A 22,278-nucleotide genomic window follows, 5' to 3' on the forward strand; every position below is an offset into this window, starting at 1 on the left:
GGTTGTACAAGTTTACATTCCCACCAGCAATGGAATAGGGTTCCTCTTTCTCCACATCCTCTCCAGCATGTGTTGTTACTTGAGTTTTTGATCTTAGCCATTCTGATGGCTGTAAGGTGAAATCTTAAGGGAGCAGCCTTACCAGTCCACAGAGGAAGACAATGAAGCCAGTCCTGATGAGACCTGATAAGCTAGGGTCAGATGGAAGGGGAGGAGGACCTCCCCTATCTTTGGACTGGGGAAGGGGCATAGGAGAAAAAGAGGGAGGGAGGATGGGATTGGGAGGGGATGGAGGAGGGGGCTACAGCTGAGATACAAAGTGAATATACTGTAATTAATAAAAAATTTTAAAAATGTGCAAATACCAAAAGAAAAAAAAAGCCACTTGCAAAAGGCAGGCTAAAATTCAAAGTGAATGTCTTTCATGATCTAAAAATAAATAATTTAAACCTTGAATTTATACATAAAGAGAAAAGGGAATATAGGTATATTTATCCACACATACTATGGTATATTTAGTTCTAAATTTTCAAATGCATTTTTAAAATTTCAATTGGAAAGAGGGTGGGATTGGGAGAAGACGAGGGAGAGGGCCACAGCCTGGATACAAAATAAATAAATTGTAATAAATAATATAAAAAAATTAAAAAATTCAAATTTTTCAATTGAAAGATACTTTTTCTGTTGCAAATAAGCAAAAACAGCAAAAAAGCAAAACAAACAAACAAAAAAGCATTTTACCCACAGAAAGATATAACCTGCTAAAAAAAGCAAACCCCCCAGAGTTAAGAGTTGAGGAAGCGTTTTGCTTTTATCTTTCCAGAGGAATAGAAGCATCTAACTAAGCAATTTGGAGACCACTGGACAAATGAAGCATCTGAAGAAAAAGGACTGATCACCAAGAGAAAATGTCCCAAGAAAAAGTAAATTGGCCAAGTGGTATTGCCTACTTCCAATTTGTCTCTGCTGCCCTCTACAGACATAAATACAAATGGTCTTTGTGTGGTCCCAATTCAATTAAAAATTAAAGCTGGCTTTTGGGGTTGAAGCATGGCTTTCTCCTTCTCTAAACCTACGCATGCTTGATAAAGGAAAGCCCAAAATCTCTGTCTCATATCAGAAGAGCCACCTGGTATGGGACAGAGGAAAATAAAAAATAAGGTTCTATTCTATTGCTACTAATCTTAAAATATTTTGGTTTTTCATTTGACTCTTTAAGACTTCTTAAGGTATAAATGTCTCAAAATCTATAAGACTATTATGTGATGGTACCAAAGTATTACAGCCATTTGGCTAAGCCACTATATTAATGGCAGGGATGCAGGCAAAAGCCCATCCCTGTTTGGCTTGCACATATACTAGACAGACAGACAGACAGACGGATAGATGGATAAATTCTACTCATCTATTAAAACGCCTGTTGCAGCCTACAAGGACGGCTGGATGCTGCCTGTATGTGACCACTCACATGGGCTAATCCTGATCAAACACACACCTTAGCTGCCGTGGACAGTGACAGCACAGCCACTGCAGAACAGCACTGAGATGCTTCTCGCAGCCCCAATTCCTGCTGCTCTCTGCCTTACCTGAGGGGGATATGCATCACTCCAACACTGTTCCTAGGCGCCCTTGCTGTCTTCACAGTCACCCAATAGGTGCCCTATTAGCCTTGTGCTCACAATGACTCATACTATTTATTAAGCACAATGATATTGTTAACAAGTAACAGGAGCCAAGGGAGGTAAAGCACTAAGGTCCCAGTACTCAGGAAACTGAAATCCAATACCCATAAGGTGGAAATAAGTAGGAATAAAGTAGAAACAAGATGTAAATAAGCAGGAACAAAGGAAAGAGCACGTTGTAAACTCTAGCTGAACGCTGCTAGTTACAAGGCAGGGCGCCCAAGTAGGGATGTGCAGTCTCATGCCTTCCCACCAGGCTTACCAGTCAGTGCTCTCCTTAAATAGCCTAGAAATCCAGTATCACACCCATTCACCCAACAGTGACTATCCACCACATGTGAGGCAATACATCGAATATTCCTGTCTTCAGGGTGCCTAGTGGACCGAGAGCGAGATCGGAAAACAGGTATCCCGTCAGGGAAAGCACCGTTCCTGAGAGTCTAATATTGACAGGCACTCACTGCTCGTTGAGGGCCAGTCTTTGTACAGGGGACATTTCTTGGCACTGGAGACTATTTGTTAGGCGGGCTAATGTGTATGAGTCAGCACAGCTTTGAGGCTAGCAGGAGGCTAGACAGTTTGAGGCCAGTCTAACTTACCTTGCAAAACTATCAAGAAAAAGAGAGAGAGAAACAAATAAACAAACACAAATTTAACAACTGTTAGGCCCTTAAAAATACACCCTGGCAGAATGACTCCAAATTTACTGCTTCTCATGCATATAGCAGTTTCCTTGTCTAAAAAGGGACAGCCCTGCCTTTTCCCGACTTTCCCTTTCTCCTGCAACTTTTTGTTTTGTTTGGTTTGGTTTTGTTTTTTTCTTTTTCGAGACAGAGCTTCTCTGTACAGCCCTGGCTGTCCTGGACTCACTTTATAGACCAGAATGGCCTGGAACTCACAGAGATCCCCCTGCCTCTGCCTTCCGAGTGCTAGGATTACAGGTTCTCCTGCATCTTTTGTAGACCTTGTGACAAAAAAGAAGGTGGATTAGCTTACGGTTTCCATGGAAGAGTAATTCTGAACAGCTTGTTTTCTCAAATGCATTTCTTTTCAGTCTCAAACCCTGTGGTAACTATGGGGATGGCAACAAAAATCAAGAGTGGACCAAGAGTGGGAACTAGCTAGTTAGGCTTGGGACTTTATTCTACCGTTTACTGCTCTTCCCTTGTCTAAGTACCTTTTCTCTTCACTGCTGTACCTACAGCACTTAGACACAGAAAAGAAACTTGTCCCACTTCTGACCCAGATTCTGGTTATGGGTGCGAAGTCTTTCTATACTCCGTATTTCCTCACACTTCACCAAAAGGATTACAAACTTATCTAAAATGGGAGGAATTCATTTGCTTTCCGTTCCTCTTTGTGCTGCATGCTGCTGAGAGGCCATACATAATGAGAAGTGAGAGCAGTAACCTGGCCTGCTGCCCAGCTGGGAGCAGATAAGTTCACCTAAAAAGGACGTGATGCTCCAAATACCAAACTGAAAAAGGAAATGGAAGTAGGAGAAAGGAAAATCTGGAACATATCTGTGGACACAGGCTTGGAGAAAGTGGATTCAAATGAGGATGGGACCTATGCCTAGCCTTTTTATCATCATATTCGCCATCCAGAACCTCAAAACATTCAACAAGGAATCAGTGGAGAAAAAGCAAACAGCAAAGAAAGCAAAGCAGTAGAGAAAACTTTGTGGAACAAAGTGAGGAAGCATAGGTAGGGATGGAGCGTCCAGAACACCCACTGTGAGCCAGGTAAAAAGGTTGGGTAGACAAATGCGTTCTTCTAACTCCACAGTCGCAAGCATACAACCCTTTTAAGTTATCCCTACCTTCAGCTCTTCCACCACCCACATTCTCTCGGGTAATCTTTCCTTCTTGTCTTACCCTTTCTCCACATACCATATATTCTCTAACTGTCCACAACTATACACTGTTCTGCAAACCCATCACATTTTGAAGCTGCTAAACTGAAATATTCATGTCGATCCCCTACCTGGAGTGCTCTTTCCCTGCTCATCCACATAGAAAACTCTCAAGGTTTCTTCATGGATTAGGTCATATGGAACCTTCTCTGAGATCCTGCCAACATGGTCACTAGATATATAGTGACTTTTGTTCCTTATCACAAAAAAATAAAATAAAAAAAAATGCTGAGAGTACAATCTGAGAGCTGGAGAAATAAATCTGAATCTTGCTTATGAAACTTACTAGCCAAGCAACTGTGGTACCAGTTTGCAATATGATTTCTGAGAGTCCTAGCCATACAGATGAAATAATTTACGAGAAAATTTGTTCCTTGTAAAATCCAATGTCAAAGTGCTAGCATCTAAGAAGGGAGGGTCTTCTATGATCATTCATAGTGAAAGATGGAAGAAACAAGGACAATACGGTTGCACAAAGTTGTGCACACAAACATATACAAAGGGCTGGAGGGAAGGGAGGAAGAAAGGGTACAAGTGATGGAGCTCACAACCTCTAGTCCTTTTTAGTTGACACTAATCCACTCATGAGCGTGGTGCCCTCATGATCTAAATATCTCACATTAAGCTGGGCACGAAGACATATGTCTTTGATCCCAGCACTCAGGAAGGCAAGAGGCAGGCAGACTACTGTGAGTTCAAGGCCAGAACAGCCAAGGCTACACAGAGAAACCTGCCTGGAAAAAAAACAAAATCAAAACCAAACAAAACCCCCTCACATTAGGGCTCACATTCCTACATTGCTGCCCTGGAGATTTTAAGTTTCCAACATATGACTTTGAAGATACACAATCAGACAATAGCATCCTTGTATAATTCTTCGCGCAATATATCCATGTGACCAAAAAGAAATGCAGAACACTTGGTATTCTGTTATAACAGTGCATCTTCAATCTTGGGCTCTACATTCCTTTGTTGGATTACTTGCTTTGAAGAAAGCTAATTGCCATATCCAACAACCTATAAAGCAATCTGAGTGAAGAACTGAGGCTTGAGCCAGCAAAATGGCTCAGCAGGCAAACATGCCTGCCACCAAGCCAGAGAAGCTGAGTTTGATGCCCAAGGAGCCCATGGTGGAAGGAAAGAACGGAATGCTGCAAACTGTCCTCAGACTTACATATGTACACACATACACACAATTTTCAAAACAAACAAACAAGCAAGGCTTACCAGTAACTATTAAGTGAGCATGAAAGCAAGTTCTTCAACCCCAGAAGAACTCCACTGGCCTTCACCCACAGTGAACACTTTCTCACAGCATTCTGAGCCCAATACTCCTAACTGAAGATGCAGTAGGCTATATAGCAAGTTCCAGGCCAGGGCAGGGATATAGTTCAGTTGGTAGAGTGCTTGCCTACGTGCACAAAGACCTGGGTTTGTTAAAGTTATTTTTTTAAAAGATGTATTTATTTATACATACGATGTGTTCTATTTTCATGTATGCCTGTGTAACTGCATAACTGAAGAAAGCATCAGATTGATGGTTGTGAGACGCCATGTGGGTACTGGGAATTGAACTCAGGACCTCTGGAAGAGCAGGCAGTGCTCTTAACTACTGAACTAACTCTCCAGCCTTGTTAAAGTTATTTTTATAAAATTGTATCTGTTTCTCAGTCTCTCTCTTAACCTGACTATCACTCAAATAATTGAGACTCTATGATTTGTTTATCAAGCTTCATGGCACAAATGAGCAAGTAATTATTGTATTCTTAACCCTCTAGGTTAGTCTGGCTTCCTCCCAGTATAAATCCCTGAGATATTTGCACTTTATGGCTTTTCTTTATCTAGCTCTTCTCCTGATCTCCCCTAGACCTCTACCGGTGGCTGAGTCCTAATTCCTCCTCGAACTCCTCTGCCCCTGGAGGGCAGTTCAGCCCCATTCTTTCCCCTGCTCGGTGATTGGCTGTAAACTGTTTTATTGGCATTAACATGGTACAATTGGGGAGCAGTGTTTACACAACACTGAGATAGGAGAGTCTCAGAGCAAGGATTGCAACCAGATATGAAGGTACAGAAATCAGCACTTGAATTAATACAATAACCTTATGCCTACATGGGTTCATCCCTAGCACCATCTGGAACCAAACCTAGCAGCATATGTCATCTCAGCACTCAGTAAACGGAAGCAAAGGATCAGAAGCTCAGGGTCATCCTTAGCTTCCTAGAAAATGCCAGCCTGGGATACATGAGAATCAGTTAAAATAAATAAACTGTAGACCCATTAGAGGTCTTATACTAAAAATACCCAGTTGAAGTTTCCGTAGACTGCTAAACCACAGAAACTGTGAAATTAAGAATTTTCATCTTAAACTACAAAAATAGTCTAAATAATAGTCTAAAAAAAAAAAAAAAACCCTGAGAAAAGCATTTAATCATCTAAGTCTCAGTTTCCGTAGTTATAAAATGAGAAATTAAAATTACAGTGATTTATAATACACAGTAAATAATACATACATATATACAATTTGGGGTTCTTGAAACAGGGTCTCATTGTGGAGCTCTGGCTGTCCTAGAATTCCCTCTGTAGACTAAGCTGGCCTTGATCACATAGAAATCGGTCTGCTTCTGCCTCCCATGTGTTGGGATTAAAGACATGCATCACCATGACTGGCTTGTAAATAGCATATTTTAAAATTATAACATACCCAGGAATGGTGATACACAGCTGCAAAAATCAGTACTTAACGGCTGAAGCAGGAAGATCGTAAGTTAGAGGGTAGCCTAGTTTACATAGCAAGTTCCAGGTTAGTCTGAGCTAAATAGCAACACTTTTTCAAAATAACAGCACAAATTTTAAAAAACTGAAAAATGTAAAAAACAAAAAACAAAAAACAAAAACCATATGGTAGGGACCTAGAGAGATGCCTCAGAGGATAAAGGCATTTGACACCAAGCCTGACAACTGAGTTCAATCCCAGCCTAGATGGTGGAATAATAATAATAATAATAATAATAGTAGTAGTAGTAGTAGTAATAGAGTTCGCCATGGTAGTGCATGCCTTTGATCCCAGTACTTAGGAGACAGAGAAAGATGGATTTCAGTGTTTGAAGCCAGCATGGTCTTCATAGTGAGTTCCAGGATAGCCAGAACTGCATCATAAAAACCTGTCTTAAAGAAACAAAACAAGAGATGGTGAGTGGTTAAGAGCACTGTCTCCTCTTCCAAAGGACCCGGGTTCAATTTCCAGCACCCACACGGCAGCTCACAACTGTCTGTAACACAATTCCAAGGGATCTGACACCTTCACACTAATGTACATAAAATAACAATTAAATAAATTATAAAAAATAAATAAAACAAATAATAATAATAAATAAAATTCAGAAACAATGAAGGAGGAAAGAAAGGAAGTCAGAAAGTCCATAGCAAAAACATATCTAATCCCTGTTACTGGTGTTCAGATTCCATCTAAAATAAGCAGAAATTCATCTGCTAAGTTTTATAAGAGATAGTTTAACTGGTCTTTGAATTAAAATCACTCATCAGACTTCTAAACACCCAAAAAGTATAGAAAACTTAACTTATAAATTTAAAAGTTAAATTTATATTATTATACTAGACCCAGAAAGAAAGACATAAAGACTCTGAGAAATCTGAAAGGTGATGATCTGCTCTATATAAAGTCCTATACACATCTACATCATTGACACTGGGATAAAGTATGCCAAGTTAGCATACCAAAGGCATTCTCAGAAAGAAGAACAAAGGTATTAATTCTATTGTCAGATTTAACAGAGTTGTGTGTGTGTGTGTGTAAACAAGGTATCAAATAACTCAGCTTCACCTCAAAATTACTATGTGGCTAAGAATGACCTTGAACTTCTAGTCCTTCTGCCTCCATCCCCCAAGTGCTAGGACTACAGGCCTGCACCAATATGCCCATCCTGAGCTGCTTCTGAAGAAAGAAACTATATGGAATGACACTAATATGGTACAGCTATTCAAGAGCATTGAAAATAAGAATGCAAAAGCAGCAGGGAAAATAGGAAATTAAATGGCCTACCTAAACCTCATAAAAACATCATGGCTTTCAGTAGCCTCTCATGCCCTCATGTAAACAACTATGATTGATAACCAGATCTCCTTAGGAGTTTGTCATGGCCACAGGAAATAGAATCTGCCTAGCTAGTAAGAGTCTAGGTTATCAAGACAGTATAGGCTGAAAACAGGTGGATCAAAAGGTCTCCCTTGACCTCTACCTGCCCTCTAAATATTAGTCACTGCTTTGATGCTAGCACCAGAGCAATGAGATGACATGTCAGTTTTAAGTATCTTTAGCATTCAACAGTCTCCTGTGATCTGCTTCAAGGCACTTACCCAGATTTCATGCGGTAAGCTTAAAAGTGAGAATGAAGAAATATGCAAATATCTAAATTATAATTTGTACTTTTTGCCTTTTAAGAAAAAAATAACACAATGTTTCTTGATATTCCTTCACACACAAATGTTTTCCTTCTTTCCTTAAAAAAAAAAAAAAAATCTTGATTTTCTTTCCTAAAGATTATTTTCAATTGGGTTTCCACAAAGGCTAGAGGTATCGGGACCCCTGGAGCTCGACTAACAAACTGTTGTGAACCACATGACATGGGTGCTGGGAACTGAAGTCTCGGGCCCTCTGGAAGGGCCATCTCAGCTCAGTGAGTTTTTCTTGAAGTAAATTCAGACCGTAAATTTTTTTAAATGTATTTTCATTTTATGTTCATTGGTATTTTGCCTGCATGTATTTCTGTGTGAAGGTGTCAGAAGCTCTAGAACTGGAGTTACAGACAGGTGTGAGCTGCCATGTGGGTGCTAGGAAATGAACCAACGTCCTTTGGAGGAGCAGTCAGTGCTCTTAACCACTGAGTCGTCTCTCCAGCTCTGACCATAAACTTTCTATCACTTGATTCTCTACAATAAATCTGCACATGTAAAATGAACCATGGTACTCACACATAGAGATCCATAGGGAATTCCTTCATCATGTGTGTTACGATGAACTCCACCATCAGGTCTAAAAGGGCAACAGAGAAAATTACACCAATCACAATGAAATTTACTCCTTACCCTTGAGTTGGAGGTAGGGGAAAGCTTCCAAAACTGCACGCCTTGTACTCACACTGAATGGCATCCCCTGCAAGCACATCTGCATGAACCAGATTAATTTTCTAGGCCACTTTTTTTAACTTTGCCATTTGAAAATTAATAAGCAAAATGCTTCATGCACTATACATTTCAGTAAAATGGTTCACTCTCCTGTAAGTTAACAAGATAAAGATCTCACTCTATTTCTAGAAAGACCTGCCAATAAATTTAAATACAAGGGAAATTCATTATATACGTAACTCATACCATAGCACAAACACAAAATGCCAGAGGGAAATCTGAGACTACAGCAATGAAGCAGGCAGAGACAAAAGTTTGGGATCCTTTCACAGAAGCAGAGACTCAGCTCTAAAGCTATGGCAGTCTATCCCAGCTCACGATCATGCTGTTTGACAGAAATAGACTGAAATGGTCTGTAGGGCTTTGTGACAACAGAGGTTTATTATATCTTAACTACAGTTTCTAAAATCAGGTAGATTCTTAAATTGAGGTTGGACACCCAAGTGAAAATGAGATTAAGAGTTTCAGTAACTGCTCGACAATGGTGGTGCATGCCTTTAAACCCAGCACTTTCAAGGCTGAGGCAGGCAGATCTCTAAGAATTCAAGGCCAACCTGGTCTACAGAGTGAGTTCCAGGACAAGCCACAGCTAAACAGAAAAACCATGTCTCAAAAAAGGAAAAAAAAAAAAGTTTCACTAATTCCTCTGAGGAAAATACAGATTGCTGGAGAGAATCACCCAAGATACAGACCCTATCTATTAGCTCTCACAGCCCCATCTCAACTACATTTACTCAAGGGAAGTTTTCCATGTTTGAATCTCAAAAATATAAACTTTCTGACCTTTTGACACATCGATGAAGACCATGAAAGAGAAGAATTTGAAATCTTGGTGACAAGTAAGACATACTAATTTTTGTCCCAGGAAAGGGGTTTTTTTGTTTTGTTTTGTTTTGTTTTTCATTTGTTTGTTTTTGAGTGTCCTTTTCCTGAGCATTCTAGTCACTAGGGTTGGTTTACAGAAGACAGTAAAGAAAGCTTCTTCTGTAACAATGCTGAGGGAAAAAAAATCAACCAAAATCTTAATCAGGAAAATCTATCAAAGCTTTAGAAAATGCTGTTCTGATGATCTTTACTCACCCAGGACTGCACACACCAGGGGACGGCAAGGAAGGTTCTTGTCAGCCGCCTTTTTTCTATGTCTCATGGGCTTCAAAAACACACACAGAGAAGAAAAGGAATTAGCAGTCCTGGGGACTGAAATCCAGTGGTTTATCATGTTTCTTATAAAATTAAATCCTACAGAGATTTACTCTACAGAGTCCATCTTGTCTGGCTCTTTCGAGTGGTGCAGGTTAGCAGGGAAAGGAAAGGGAACTGCTTCCGAGTTAGGAAGGTCTGTGACAAAAATACAATTTACAGCAAGACAAGAGTCCCAAAGGACACTGGTATACACTACAACATGACAAATGTTGCTCCTTCATTTTATGTCTATTAAAAACAAGTAAACGTAAAGTCACACCTACCATTCTATGTAAGTTTACTCGGAAGTTCATGTTGTCATCATGTAAAAATGCATTGGCATACTGATCCTGATAAAAATAGAAAAGGTAAGATGTGATAACTATATTTAAGAAACTCAACTGAAAGCTGGGAGCAGTAGTGCACACCTATAATCCCAGCACTCGGGGAGGCAGAGGCAGGTGGATCTCTATGAGCTCGAGGCCAGCCTGGTCTATAAAGTGATTCCAGGACAGCCAGGGCTACCTAGAGAAACCCTGTCTCAAAAAAACAAAAAACAAAAACAAAACACTCAACTGGGCATAATAGCACATGCCTATACTCTCCAGCATTTGGGAGGCAGAGACAGGAGAATCAGGAATTCTGATATAGTCATCCTGAACTATACCACCAATTTAATCCCAACCTAGGCTGCATGAGACTCTGGAATGATGGAAATACAATAAAGACAAAAAAATAGAAAAAGCGAAAAAGACAGAAGGAAAGGGGTCTGGTAAGACGCTCAGTGAGCAAAGACACTTGCCACTAATCTGAAGAATGAACTAAGTTTGATCCAGGCACCCCACATGATGGGAACCCTGAAACCCATATAGTTGCAATCGTCTGACCTCCATATGCAAGCCAAAACACATACATTTATACACACAAACACACACATAAATAAATATCTTTTAAAAGGCAGAAAGAAAGATGAGATAGAGGCAGGAAGAGAAAGAGAGAAAGGAAGTAGGAAGATTTAAATGAGGGTTTTTTTTTTTATTGCTGTTTTTTGGTTTGGTTTGGGTTTTTAAGACAGGGTTTCTCTGTGTAGCCCTGGCTGTCCTGGAACTTGCTTTGCTAGAGCAGGCTGGCCTGGAACTCAGAGAGATCCAACTGCCTCTGCCTCCCAAGTACTTGGAGGTGTATGCCACTACCACCCAGCTGGAAGGTAGGAAGAAAAGAAAGCAAGCAAGAAGGCAACCATTTGTAATCATACGTCCTACAAATAGTCTCTCTCTCCTCCCCCAACCTCCAGCCTAGGCTGATCTCCAACTCCCTATGAACCTAAGAATAGCCTTGAACTTCTGACCCTTCTGCCTTCACCCTTACCTCTGAGTGCTGGGACTGTAGACATACCAGTTCATGCAGAGGTATGGATTGAAGGAAGTGCTTGGCCAACTGACATACATCCAGTTGAATTCCTTGGACCTTCATGAACTATTTTCAGGATCAGTTGGAAAGCTAGTGATAAGCCTAGAGCCTTTACATCAATCCCTTACATTAGCCATGAAATTGAGTAAAATTTCCCAGTATGTCTTTACCTGGTCAAAGATCTCTGAGAGAATAAAAAACAACAAAAATTAAAATCCAGGGACTTGAGACAAATGTTGAGAGGAATCTGTTTTCCCATCCTCTCTTCAGTCCCATCTGCCCAAGGAGTCAGCTGTGTTTGTGACAGCTTGGAGGATCTCACAGGGACAAGAAGACACATGTGCAGGTGCCACATGAGGCTCTAGGAACAAGGAAGGCCTGTGCTCTGCTGGGAATGAGTTCAGCACAGCAGGAAACAACTGCTATACTGGCAGCACAGAAGCAGGCAAGACCTCATCTCTCTTTGGCTTTTAAAGACTGATGGAAAAATCAAACCCTTCCCACAGTGTACTGGAAATAAGCATCCCTTGGCCCTTTCCCAACTCCTTCCTGAGATCTGACATGCCTACAGCCTCCAATTACTAGGAACTGTTACAATTTGTGAAAACAACTCCTTTAAAGATTTTTTTGAGCGATTTTTGAAATGCAATTATACAAGACCCACTGATAATAAGCAGCTCTTCTAGAACCAGCTTCCCCAGCCTTGTGAAAAGAGCTCATCTTCTCTAGAAAATACAAGAAGGGAATTGTGAGAGACCACTACACTCTGTGGATTACCTTGACTGCTGTCTTAAAAAACAAAGGCGAGGGCAGGGAATTCTAAAAAGAGAGGCTAAAGCTATCAATTTAGTCTCAATTGTCTCAAGTAACATGATGCTCGGATGTCACTAGTCTGAGTCTAGTCAATCCTGCCAAAATAGCCCTCACAAGAAGCAGTGAACTGATAAGCACCAGCTTCCTGACTGCAGCTACACAGTGAAAAGGATGTCGTAGGCTCCCACAGTCATGTTCCTACAGCCATGTCTCCATCTCTGTGATGGACTATATCACGGCCAACAAAAGGAAACCTCCCTTAAGTTCATTTTTAAAAATTACACTATTGCGTGGGTGAATGTGTGCCCATGAACTATAATACGCATGTAGATGCCAGATTACAGCAAGAGTCAGTCAGCTCTCTTCTGCCATTATATGGATCCCAGGGATCAAACTCAAGTCATCAGACTTGGCAGCAAGTGACTTTACCAGCTGAACCATCCTCCCACACAGACTGCAGCTTATTTGGAATTTGGTCACAGAAACAAGAAGAGTAACTCATCCACACCTCTTTGCCCTTCAGCTCTGTTTACCCCAGTGAAACCATTCTGTTCTGCTTCTCTTCTACTCCTCTATCCCCAAGATACCTTAGGTCCTTTTTTACTTTACTAAACACAAAAGACACAACATGGGCAGCTCCAAAGGGAAATGATGATTGGTTTTCTAGAAAGTTTTAAGTCTTTTGATTAGAACTGTAACGGGCCAGAATACAGATGGAGCTCAGTTGGTATAGTCTTGTCTAGCACACATAAAGCCCTGGGTTCAATCCTAACACCACATAACACCATTATGGTGGTATGCTGTGTGCCTGCAATTCTAACACTCAGGGGGTAGAGACGAAAGAATCAGAAGTTCACGGTCATCCACAACTACATAGAAAGTTCAAGGATACCCTGGACTTTAACAGCCCTTCTGTCTTTAAAAAAGGTGATGGATTGAACAGCAGCCAGAACGACCCATGCTATTCTCAGCTACCACAGTTACTACATCAAAGTCTCATCTCACTGTAATGGCCAAGGAAGACCTTGAAATTCTAATCTTTGTACCTCCACCTCCAAAGCGCGGAGTAATAGGCCTATGCCATGCCAGGCTTTTTATGATGTTGGAAATGAAAGCCAGGACTCCACGAATGCCAGGCAAGCACTTGACTTACTGAGGTACATTTCCCAGCACCTTGGGGTCCATTACTGACCCCTTTAAAAGTGCTCATTGAGGCTACACTGTGTGCCAGACAACGAGCCCTCAGTGGTGAGGAAAGCAAAGGCCCCGTGACCAAAGCTCACACTCTGGAGGAAGGAGATGAACAACACCAAGGACTCTCAAGCCATCACACAGAAAAGAAATTGATCCTACACACAAGGCTCACAGGAAGACCTACCTCTGCAATACACGTGAGGATGATCAAACAGAGCTTGCCACTGTGAAGTCTGTGTTCATCTGTAAAGAAAAAAAATAATCTCTTCTCTATACATAACCCAAACCACATGTCTACAGAGGACAAAGATGCACATCACAGTCATATGTTCGCATTCCACAAATAACATGAATGAAGGCTGGGGAGATGGTTCAGTCAGTAAAGTGCTTGGAAAAAAAACCTTGTGACACACTTAAACCCAGCAGCTCTGAGGACACAGGAACAGGTCTCCTGAAGCTCACTGCTAGCCAGCTTTACCTACTTGCTGAGTTTACACCAGTGAGAAACTTGTCTCATGGTGCTTGAGGAATGACATCCAAGGTTGCCTCTGAACACACACACACACAAATCAAAACCAAGATGGTACTGAAGTGAGCCTTGCCTTCCTACTAGGCAAAGGGATTCTCCCAGAAAAAAATGCTTTTCTTTAGGCTGGTAGCCTATAAAATATCTTGCCAAAGATGTAATCCTTGTAACTATTCCTGTTCTCATGCCTACATATTTTCTTCCAGTGCTGGGGATTGAACCCAGAGCCCTACATGTGGTAAGCAGGAGCTCTACTACTGAACCATACTGCCCAAACCTAATGCCTACTTTAAAAATCAAGCAGATTTCTCTTTGAGATAACAACACCAACGACACAAATACCAAGAGTTTTGGGGTTTTTGTTTGTTTGTTTTTTGTTTTCAAGACAGGATTTCTCTCTTTTATCCCTAACTGCCCTGGAACTCACTCTGTATATCAGGCTGGCCTTGAAGTCAGAGATCCACCTGCTGCTTCTGTGCTGGGATTAAAGGCATGCACTACCACCAACTACCAAGGATTTTTTTAAAGGCTAAAAGCAGAATCCAAACAAGGGAATGAAAATATAAAATTCTAGAGAATAAATTGGAAGAAATGACTGAGGAGGCAGCTTCAACAACATAATAACATGTTTTTGAGTAGCAGGTTCACATTGATTTTATTACTGTACTATTTATTATACTTCAGAACATACAAACCAACTAGAAGCATTTCATAGGGTTCTGCAAAGACGGTCAGTCAGGGTTAGAGGGTTCTTCCAGAGGAAGTTTCTAACATACATGTGAGGCAGCTCACACTATCTGTAACTCTACCTCCAGGGGATCTGACACCCTCTTCTGGCACAACCATGCAACATACAAATGCATATATACACACACACATACATAAAATGAATAAATAAACAAACCTAAAGAAAAGCATTTTATAAATGTCATTTTTTAAAAAATATCTTAGAGCCAGGCATGGTGGTGCACACCTTTAATCCCAGAACTTGGATGGCAAAGGCAAATGGATCTCTTGAGTTCAAGGCCAGCCTGGTCTGCAGAGCAAGTTTTAATCCAGTCAGCTATATGGTGAAAAAGTTTCTCAAACAAAAGAAAAAGACATCTAGTCCGGGACAAAGAAAACATTAGCTCTACTGCTCCTAAGATCATAATAATGTAATAAGTCTCAACAGTAATGTGAGACTGGGGTTGTGGTTTAGTGGCATTTGGTTCCCATGACTAAGGCCCTAGGTTTAACCCCATCACCACAAAAAAACACAAGTGTAAGAGTTATAATAACAATAACAATGATGATGTGATCCTGTACCCTGGGCATGGTATAGCAGATGTTGGTTAGGACAGGGGGAGAAACGGGCAAATGAAGCCATAAAACAGACATTTTTGAAATAAACTATCCCTCACACCTAACCTTGTCCTTTGCCATACTTAAACTGCTTGTTAGCAAAGATGTACTGCATTCTATAGACACTGTAACCATCCATACTAGCTATTATTTAGTCCTTAATTTGGGCTTGCATTTATGAACCTGAAGTGACCAGGACAGAAGCTTATATAACTGGTAGAGCTAAAAATGCATTCCAGAAGCCTCAATTCACTGTGTTATATCAAGCAAAGTAAAAGTTCATTTTTCTGGGTCACATCCATGCAACTTTTCTTCTGTGGTTGCTACAATATTTGTAGAGAAAGGAAAAGGCTACCCATTTCCATAAAGAAGCAATTGCCTCAGGAAACTCAGATACACAAGGGCCTTGTTCTCCTTGCCTGCCAGATCTCACCTGGCCATGTCTCAAAGAACCAACCACCTCAGCCGCTCCCACTGTTCCATGTTAGGAGCTGGGGACATGGAGTATCCGCCTGCAGTTAATCCCTGTGCAGAGCTCTCACTCTTGAAAGACTATCACAAGATATAGCCCAAGTTTTCAAAGCAGAGATCTCCAGTAGCTAATGCAAGGTCTGAGCATAGCAGAGTGGAGACTCTCCCACCCAAGCTCCGCCCCCCCTTTTTAATCTTTTACCTTTCTAATCTCTGTCTGTTCCTGTTTACTTCTCTCTCTAGAGCCCCTGAACCTGGTCTTTCCTTCCTTTCTAGAACTCTTGAAAACCTTCATAAAAGAAACCTGCTCACTTGACAAAAAAAAAAAAGCCTTCTAAAGTACAAACCATGCTGAAGTGAGCCTCAAACCACCTCAGAGGCAATATACTCTCCTCACAGAAAGTAAGGCACCAAAACAATCAATTTTAACAATTTTTGGTCCCACCATAAAGTTAGCTTTTATATCTGGGAATCTGAAGTTATTCATAGACTAAGTTAATAACTCAAGTGGGCATGGTAAAGCACACATATGGAACTCCAGCACTTGTAAACAGACAGGAGGATCAAGAGCCTGGAATAAATACTTGAAGCCCAGAAAGAAAAGGAAAGGAAAAGACAAAAATGAAGAGAAGAAAAGAACAGTCATGTTTATACCGGTAGACTGGTGTTATGTCCAGCCTTCATCAGGGAAGGCTCTTACTGCAACAGCCCATACTGCGGTGGCTTGAATGAAAACAGGCCGCAGGCCCATAGGAAATGGCACTATTAGGCATGTGGCCTTGTTAGAGGAAGGAGTCACTAGGGGTGGGCTTTGAGGTTTCAGATGTTCAAACCAAGCCCAGTATCCCTCTCCCTGCTGCCTGCAGATCCAGGTGCAGAACGCATTCTCCACCTCCGTGTCTGCCTGCATGGTGCCATGACACCTGCCATGACGATAATGGACTAACTCTAAGCCGACCCCAATTAAATGGTTTCCTTTATCAGACTTCCGTGGTCACACTGTCTCTTTACAGCAACAGAAACCCTGACCAAGACACCATGGCTAATGCATAAACCCAGAACTGCCGTCGTGTGGAAAATGAATGGGGGTGGGGATGCTTTGGAGGTATCAAGAGATGGCTCAGCAATTAAAAGCTCTGGCTCTTCTTCCAGAGGCCCTGAGTTCAAATTCCAGCACCCGAATGGAGCTTGTAACCTTCCATAACTGAAGTCCCATGGGCTCTGATGCCCTCCTCTGGTGTGCACACATGGAAACAAAACACTGTAATCCATAAATAAATAAATCTTTAAAAGAAAGGATTCAGACTTGTTGGGAAGAGGCTTTCAATGGGAGAAGGAAGAAGATCAAAGATCAGGACCAGACCTGGTACTGCATGCTTTAATCCCAGAACTATGGAGGCAGAGGCAGGTGGATTCTGTTAGTTCAAGGCCAGACTGGTCTACATAGTGAGTGCCAAGCCAAGCCACACAGGGCTATTTACAATGAATCCCTGTCTTAAAATTCAAAAACAAAGAAAATTTAAATCTGACTTTAAAAAACAAAAACTATTATAATTCATTATATAAATGTATCAAACTGTCAATTTTGTAAAAAGAAAAAGGGATAATTGAAAAAAAACTTAAATATGGTCTGAATTTTACTCTCGAATGTGCTATTAGAGAGCCACTGTTGATTCCCCCTGCCCCATGGTTACCACTTTAATCAAACTCAACAAGAGCTGTCTAAAGGTATCCTCTACCCATGGGAGCAGTGACTAAAGCACCTTTTGTCCCCACCTCCCTGGACGGTGGTGGAGGAAGTGCAGGCCAGGCAGGCATGAGGCACAATGTTTACTGGTCTCACACCAGCAGTCCATGGGTCTTGAGGATCTCTGTGAACTTGCTGATTTTCTCCTCCACGTTCTTCTCTGCTTGTTTCCGGAGCCTCAAGAGCTGCTTTTACTTCCGTTAGTGGATCTTGGTCTCTTCCTTCCGCTTCTCCAGAGTGGCTGTCACTGCCCGGTGCTTCTTCCTCATGAGCCAGCCGCCCCAGGTAAGCAAACTTTCTGGTAGGCTTCAGCAGCACAACTTTGAGGGTGGCAGGGACCACCATCTGCTTTTTCTTGTCAAAGGGTGGAGGGATTCCATCCAACACCTTGAAGCAGTCCAGGGTAGCCTGCCTCACTAATATGCCAAAAAATTCGGCTAGAGGCTCTGAAGTAACAGAGGTCTCGAGAGGGGTTGGTGTTCATCCGCTTCCAGACAAAGGCCAAATACTTTAACTTGTTTCCGTAAAAGTTTCCAGAAGGGGCTGGAGACATGGCTCAGAGGTTAAGAGCAGTGGCTGTTCTACCAAAGGTCCTGAGTTCAATTCCCAGCAACCACATGGTGGCTCATAACCATCTATAATGAGATCCTGTGCCCTCTTCTGGCATGTAGGTGTACATGCAGGCAGAATAATCTATACATAATAAATAAATAAACCTTAAAAAAAAAAAAAGTTTCCAGAAATGCTGATGCCCTCACAGCATACAACCACCACCTTCTGGCTCAGTAGTGCCTGCTTGGCCACAACAGCCGCCAGGCGGCCCAGAAGATGGCCTCAGCCACCCAGAACCTGCCCTTCCACCATCTTCAACAGCTGCCTGGGAAGCTGTTGATTTTTTTTTTTTAAGATACAATAATAACATTTTAGCTATCTAGAGAAATGTTTTTAATTTTTACAGATGAATGCCGAAGTACTTAAAAGAGAAGTCTGCAATGTCCTTTTAAAGTGATACAGCCAAAAGCAGTAAAATACAAAAAGAAATTTAAAGGCAAATCAAACACAGCAAAATGTCAGTGGGATATAGATGATCATTGCACGATTATATACATATATATATTATACACACACACACAAAAAAAAACAATCTGTCTCAGAAAATAAAAGACAAAAATCAAAACCAAAAAAAGAACAAGAAAAAAAGCTATAGCAAAATTAGGAACAAAAGACCTGTAAAGGAAAAACAACCTTTTCCAGCACCCAGCTGAGCAAAACAGTGTTGTGCTATTGTCCTAGGTTCTGGTGAGACTGTGCCTAGGATCCCAAAGGCAGACTGGTCAAAATAATAAGTTCCGTTCAAAAGGAAAAAAAAAAAAAAAGGACCCAACACTCAATTCTTTCCTTCATACTGGCTATATCTAGGATTAGTACTGACAGTCCTATTTTTTTTTAAGTTTTTTTTTTTTAAGATTTATTTATTTTATGTATATGAGTGCTCTGTTTTCATGCACACCAGAAGAATCAGATTCCATTATAGCTGGTTGTGAGCTACCATGTAGTTGCTGGGAATTGAACTCAGGACCTCTAGAAGAGCAACCAGTGCTCTTAAATGCTGAGTCATCTCTCTACCCCCATGATAGTCCTATTTTAAGTGATAAGAAATGCATCCCTGTGTACAAGAGACCACTAATTCCTACCACAAGCTGATGTTCTTGGTGTTTGTCCTCAGAAGGGAATTCCCTGATGCATCCTAATCCCCTCACCCAACTTCCCACAGAGAAGAAAAGACTTGCTAAGAGGACTTCCTAATTTTTATAGGAACCAACTTTTTTCCTTTTCTATTTTTAAGCACTCTCCTCCAACTTCAGGTTTTCCCAGCCGGGAAAAATCACTGTTTTCAGAAACCAGGTCCATCACCTGCATAGACCGTCCCAATGGTTCATCTGTCAAAGCCTCAAATACAGACACTGCTGTTTGATGTCTGTCACCGGCCACACCTCCCAAGGCAGCATGTCTTACCTTTCGTGTCCTGCATAACAATTGAGCTATACTTTAAGAAGGTTATCAGTAGGTTACTGGTCTGTACATCTGCATCCAGTGAGAGTTCCACAGAACTTATAGCTGGAATAGAACAAATAAAACACTTAGCCCAAAACAGTCCACCCAGCACTTCTACCCACACAGCCAATTTGCCAGCAGGCAAAAATGACTAAATAAGCTTTTCCCATGACAAAAGGAAGGCCAAGAACGTTCCATAAAACTTTAGCTGCTCTTACTAGGCCTATAAAGCCTCTCTCTACCCACACTCCCCAAAAGCCTGTCAATCTTCTTTCTCATCTAGAATCAGTACAGAAAGTTTTTCTCCTGACATCCTGGACAAGAATGTTGATTCCATTTCAGCCTCAAGTAATCACAGTTCAAGGTCCTCTCAGAGGCACTATCATGTCTAACTAAAGGAAAAAGTTTCATTGAATATAAATGAGTTTTGCTTTGATGAGACTCTTGCTTAAAATAAAGGAAGAGTTCTTCCTAATAAGGAGAAATTTTGCTCAATATTGAGAACAAGCCCTTACACTAAAAGTACCCAAGATGAAAGGAGCAAAAGTTGAGGCAGAACTATGTCTAAATTCTACCCCTCAATCTTTTCCCCTCTGAAAGGGAACCTAAACATAATATCAAACAGAAAACAGGTTGGCATCCCTGGAATTGGAAATTTACATAGCTAGCCTCTGTTTGGGAGTCATGGCCCCAGTGAACAATGGGGAATCAGAACAGAAGTGACCCAACCACAGCAGCTTTAACTTGGAGTTCCCAAGATTCAAAGATTTAAGTTAGAATTAGCTTTTTAAGTGTTTTAACAGTGTCTAAAACATAATACTTACATAAAAGAGCCTCAAGATATCCCAGGGACATTTGAAAATCTATAACTGCTTTATTTTAGACTATGAACACATTGCTAGGTTTGGGGTATCAGTCATAATATGTATTCATAACCATAATGGATCCCACTAGAGTTATTACAATGCATGCAGAGGATATTTATTAACAATGGAAAACACTATACATTATGGTTCCACAATACATAGCAAAAAAACCTTAATGAGAAGAAATGAGCATGTCTGACCCTTGGCTGTTTTCTCATAATTTGGCCCCTAAGAACATATACAAGATAAATTTATTTTTGTAGTGAAATACTAAAATATTTATAGCCAGATTGGGTGATACAGTAAGACCTTATCTCAAAAACAACAAATAAACCTAAAAGGTCTTAATTCATGTTATCGTTTAATACCACAAACTATCATTTCAAACCACAGCCATTTTGAACTCAGAACCCATAATCATTCCTTTGTTATTTAACTGGGAAGTAGAAGTTTTACCCGACTCACACACAGTGATAACTAGAAAACTATCTTACATAATATAGTAGAAATGTAGAACTATATGTATTTTTAGTTTACCAGAAAGTCCTCTCATGCCAAGGCGGAGCTGTCAAATGTCAAGTCTGAGCTGCGAACAAATGTTACAGCTAACTGCTGGCTTTTAAAAATAATAGCACCAGTGACATACCTTTAAATATAACTGGGCTACAGAAGAGCACTATAATTAAAAACCAAAAACTGAAAATAAGGCTATAATACTTAGGACCCCTACAGAAAGGAAATGAGTTAAGGGAGAAGAAAAAAGAATAAATAAAACAAAGGCAGAATCAAATCCCTCACAAATTAAAATCTCTTTCCTAAGCAAGCTTCAATCCTGAATCGTTGGCTCTATAATTCTTCCCAGTAGCTTTTGTCAAGAGAGACAGTCATCTGAAAGTGGGCTGGCTTGATCTGCCCACCAGAAGACTGAAAGCTCAGTGGTTGTAGGTAAGCACAAATCCTACATTGCATAATCAAGTGTGTGGGTGAAGTGTTCACAATCAACAGTTTGAAAGGCAGCTTTCTGAAGCATCCAAACCCCAACATCACATGGAACTGAGATATATATACACATTCACTCACACTAACACACACACATAGATGGCTTTGGATATCCATGGAAACTAGGCAAGCTTCATCCTTAAAGAGAAAGTACAGTGTTTCCATTGGCTTATCTACTGACCTGAATACACAGACAAATAGGCAATCCTCACCATGCTTCTTCTCATTAAGATATTTAGAATTTGGCTTCTAATTCTAAACAGATCCAATTTGCTGTCATAGATCTGAATATCAATGACGCCTTCTTGCCATACTTCTCTGCTGCTTTTATTGCCTTAAAATAGGAATGCACAAGTGCTATATAAAAATGTAGGGGCTAAGCTGGGCAGTAGTAGCACATGCCTTTAATCCCAGCACTTGGGATGCAGAGGAAGGCAGATCTCTGTGAGTTTGAAGCTAGTCTGGGCTACAGGACAGCAAGGGCTACACAGAGAAACCCTGTCTCAAAAAAACAAACAAACAAACAAACAAAAAAAGTAGAGGCTGGAGTAGAAAAGAACCTGATAATTATGTGCAAAGCACTAATTAAGACTGGAAGAAAACAACCTCAATTAAACAAAGAGGGATGTTTTATATGTGAACTGAAAACTAAAGGATCAAAATTAGATTTCTTTATGTTTTAAGAACCACTATTGTTGTTGTTGGATGGAGCTCATGTGCCATGACACAGATATAAAAGTCAGAGGATATCTCATTTTCCACATTTATGTGGATAAATAGGGATCCAATTCAGGTTATCAGACTTGTACAGCAAGTACTTTTACTCATTGAACCATCTTAACTGTCCCAAGGTTAGATATTTCTGAAACTC

The 22,278-nt window shown here is 40.7% G+C and overlaps 1 protein-coding gene and 1 pseudogene across 6 annotated transcripts in view; both read right to left on the bottom strand.

Moving 5' to 3' along the window:
* Positions 1 to 22,278, bottom strand: part of Armh3 (armadillo like helical domain containing 3) — a 173,951-nt gene that overhangs the window by 107,323 nt on the left and 44,350 nt on the right. For all 6 annotated transcript variants that reach the window (XM_060390550.1, XM_060390551.1, XM_060390548.1 and 3 more), the window contains 5 exons: positions 19,504 to 19,605; positions 13,584 to 13,642; positions 10,267 to 10,332; positions 9,881 to 9,950; positions 8,588 to 8,648 (listed from right to left, as the gene is read on the bottom strand). In XM_060390550.1, the coding sequence (XP_060246533.1) occupies positions 8,588 to 8,648; positions 9,881 to 9,950; positions 10,267 to 10,332; positions 13,584 to 13,642; positions 19,504 to 19,605 (358 nt within the window). The remainder of the gene's footprint in view (positions 1 to 8,587; positions 8,649 to 9,880; positions 9,951 to 10,266; positions 10,333 to 13,583; positions 13,643 to 19,503; positions 19,606 to 22,278) is intronic.
* Positions 17,486 to 18,479, bottom strand: LOC110556320 (large ribosomal subunit protein uL13-like; annotated as a pseudogene).

Source organism: Meriones unguiculatus, chromosome 1, assembly GCF_030254825.1.
Source record: "Meriones unguiculatus strain TT.TT164.6M chromosome 1, Bangor_MerUng_6.1, whole genome shotgun sequence".
Taxonomy (NCBI): domain Eukaryota; kingdom Metazoa; phylum Chordata; class Mammalia; order Rodentia; family Muridae; genus Meriones; species Meriones unguiculatus.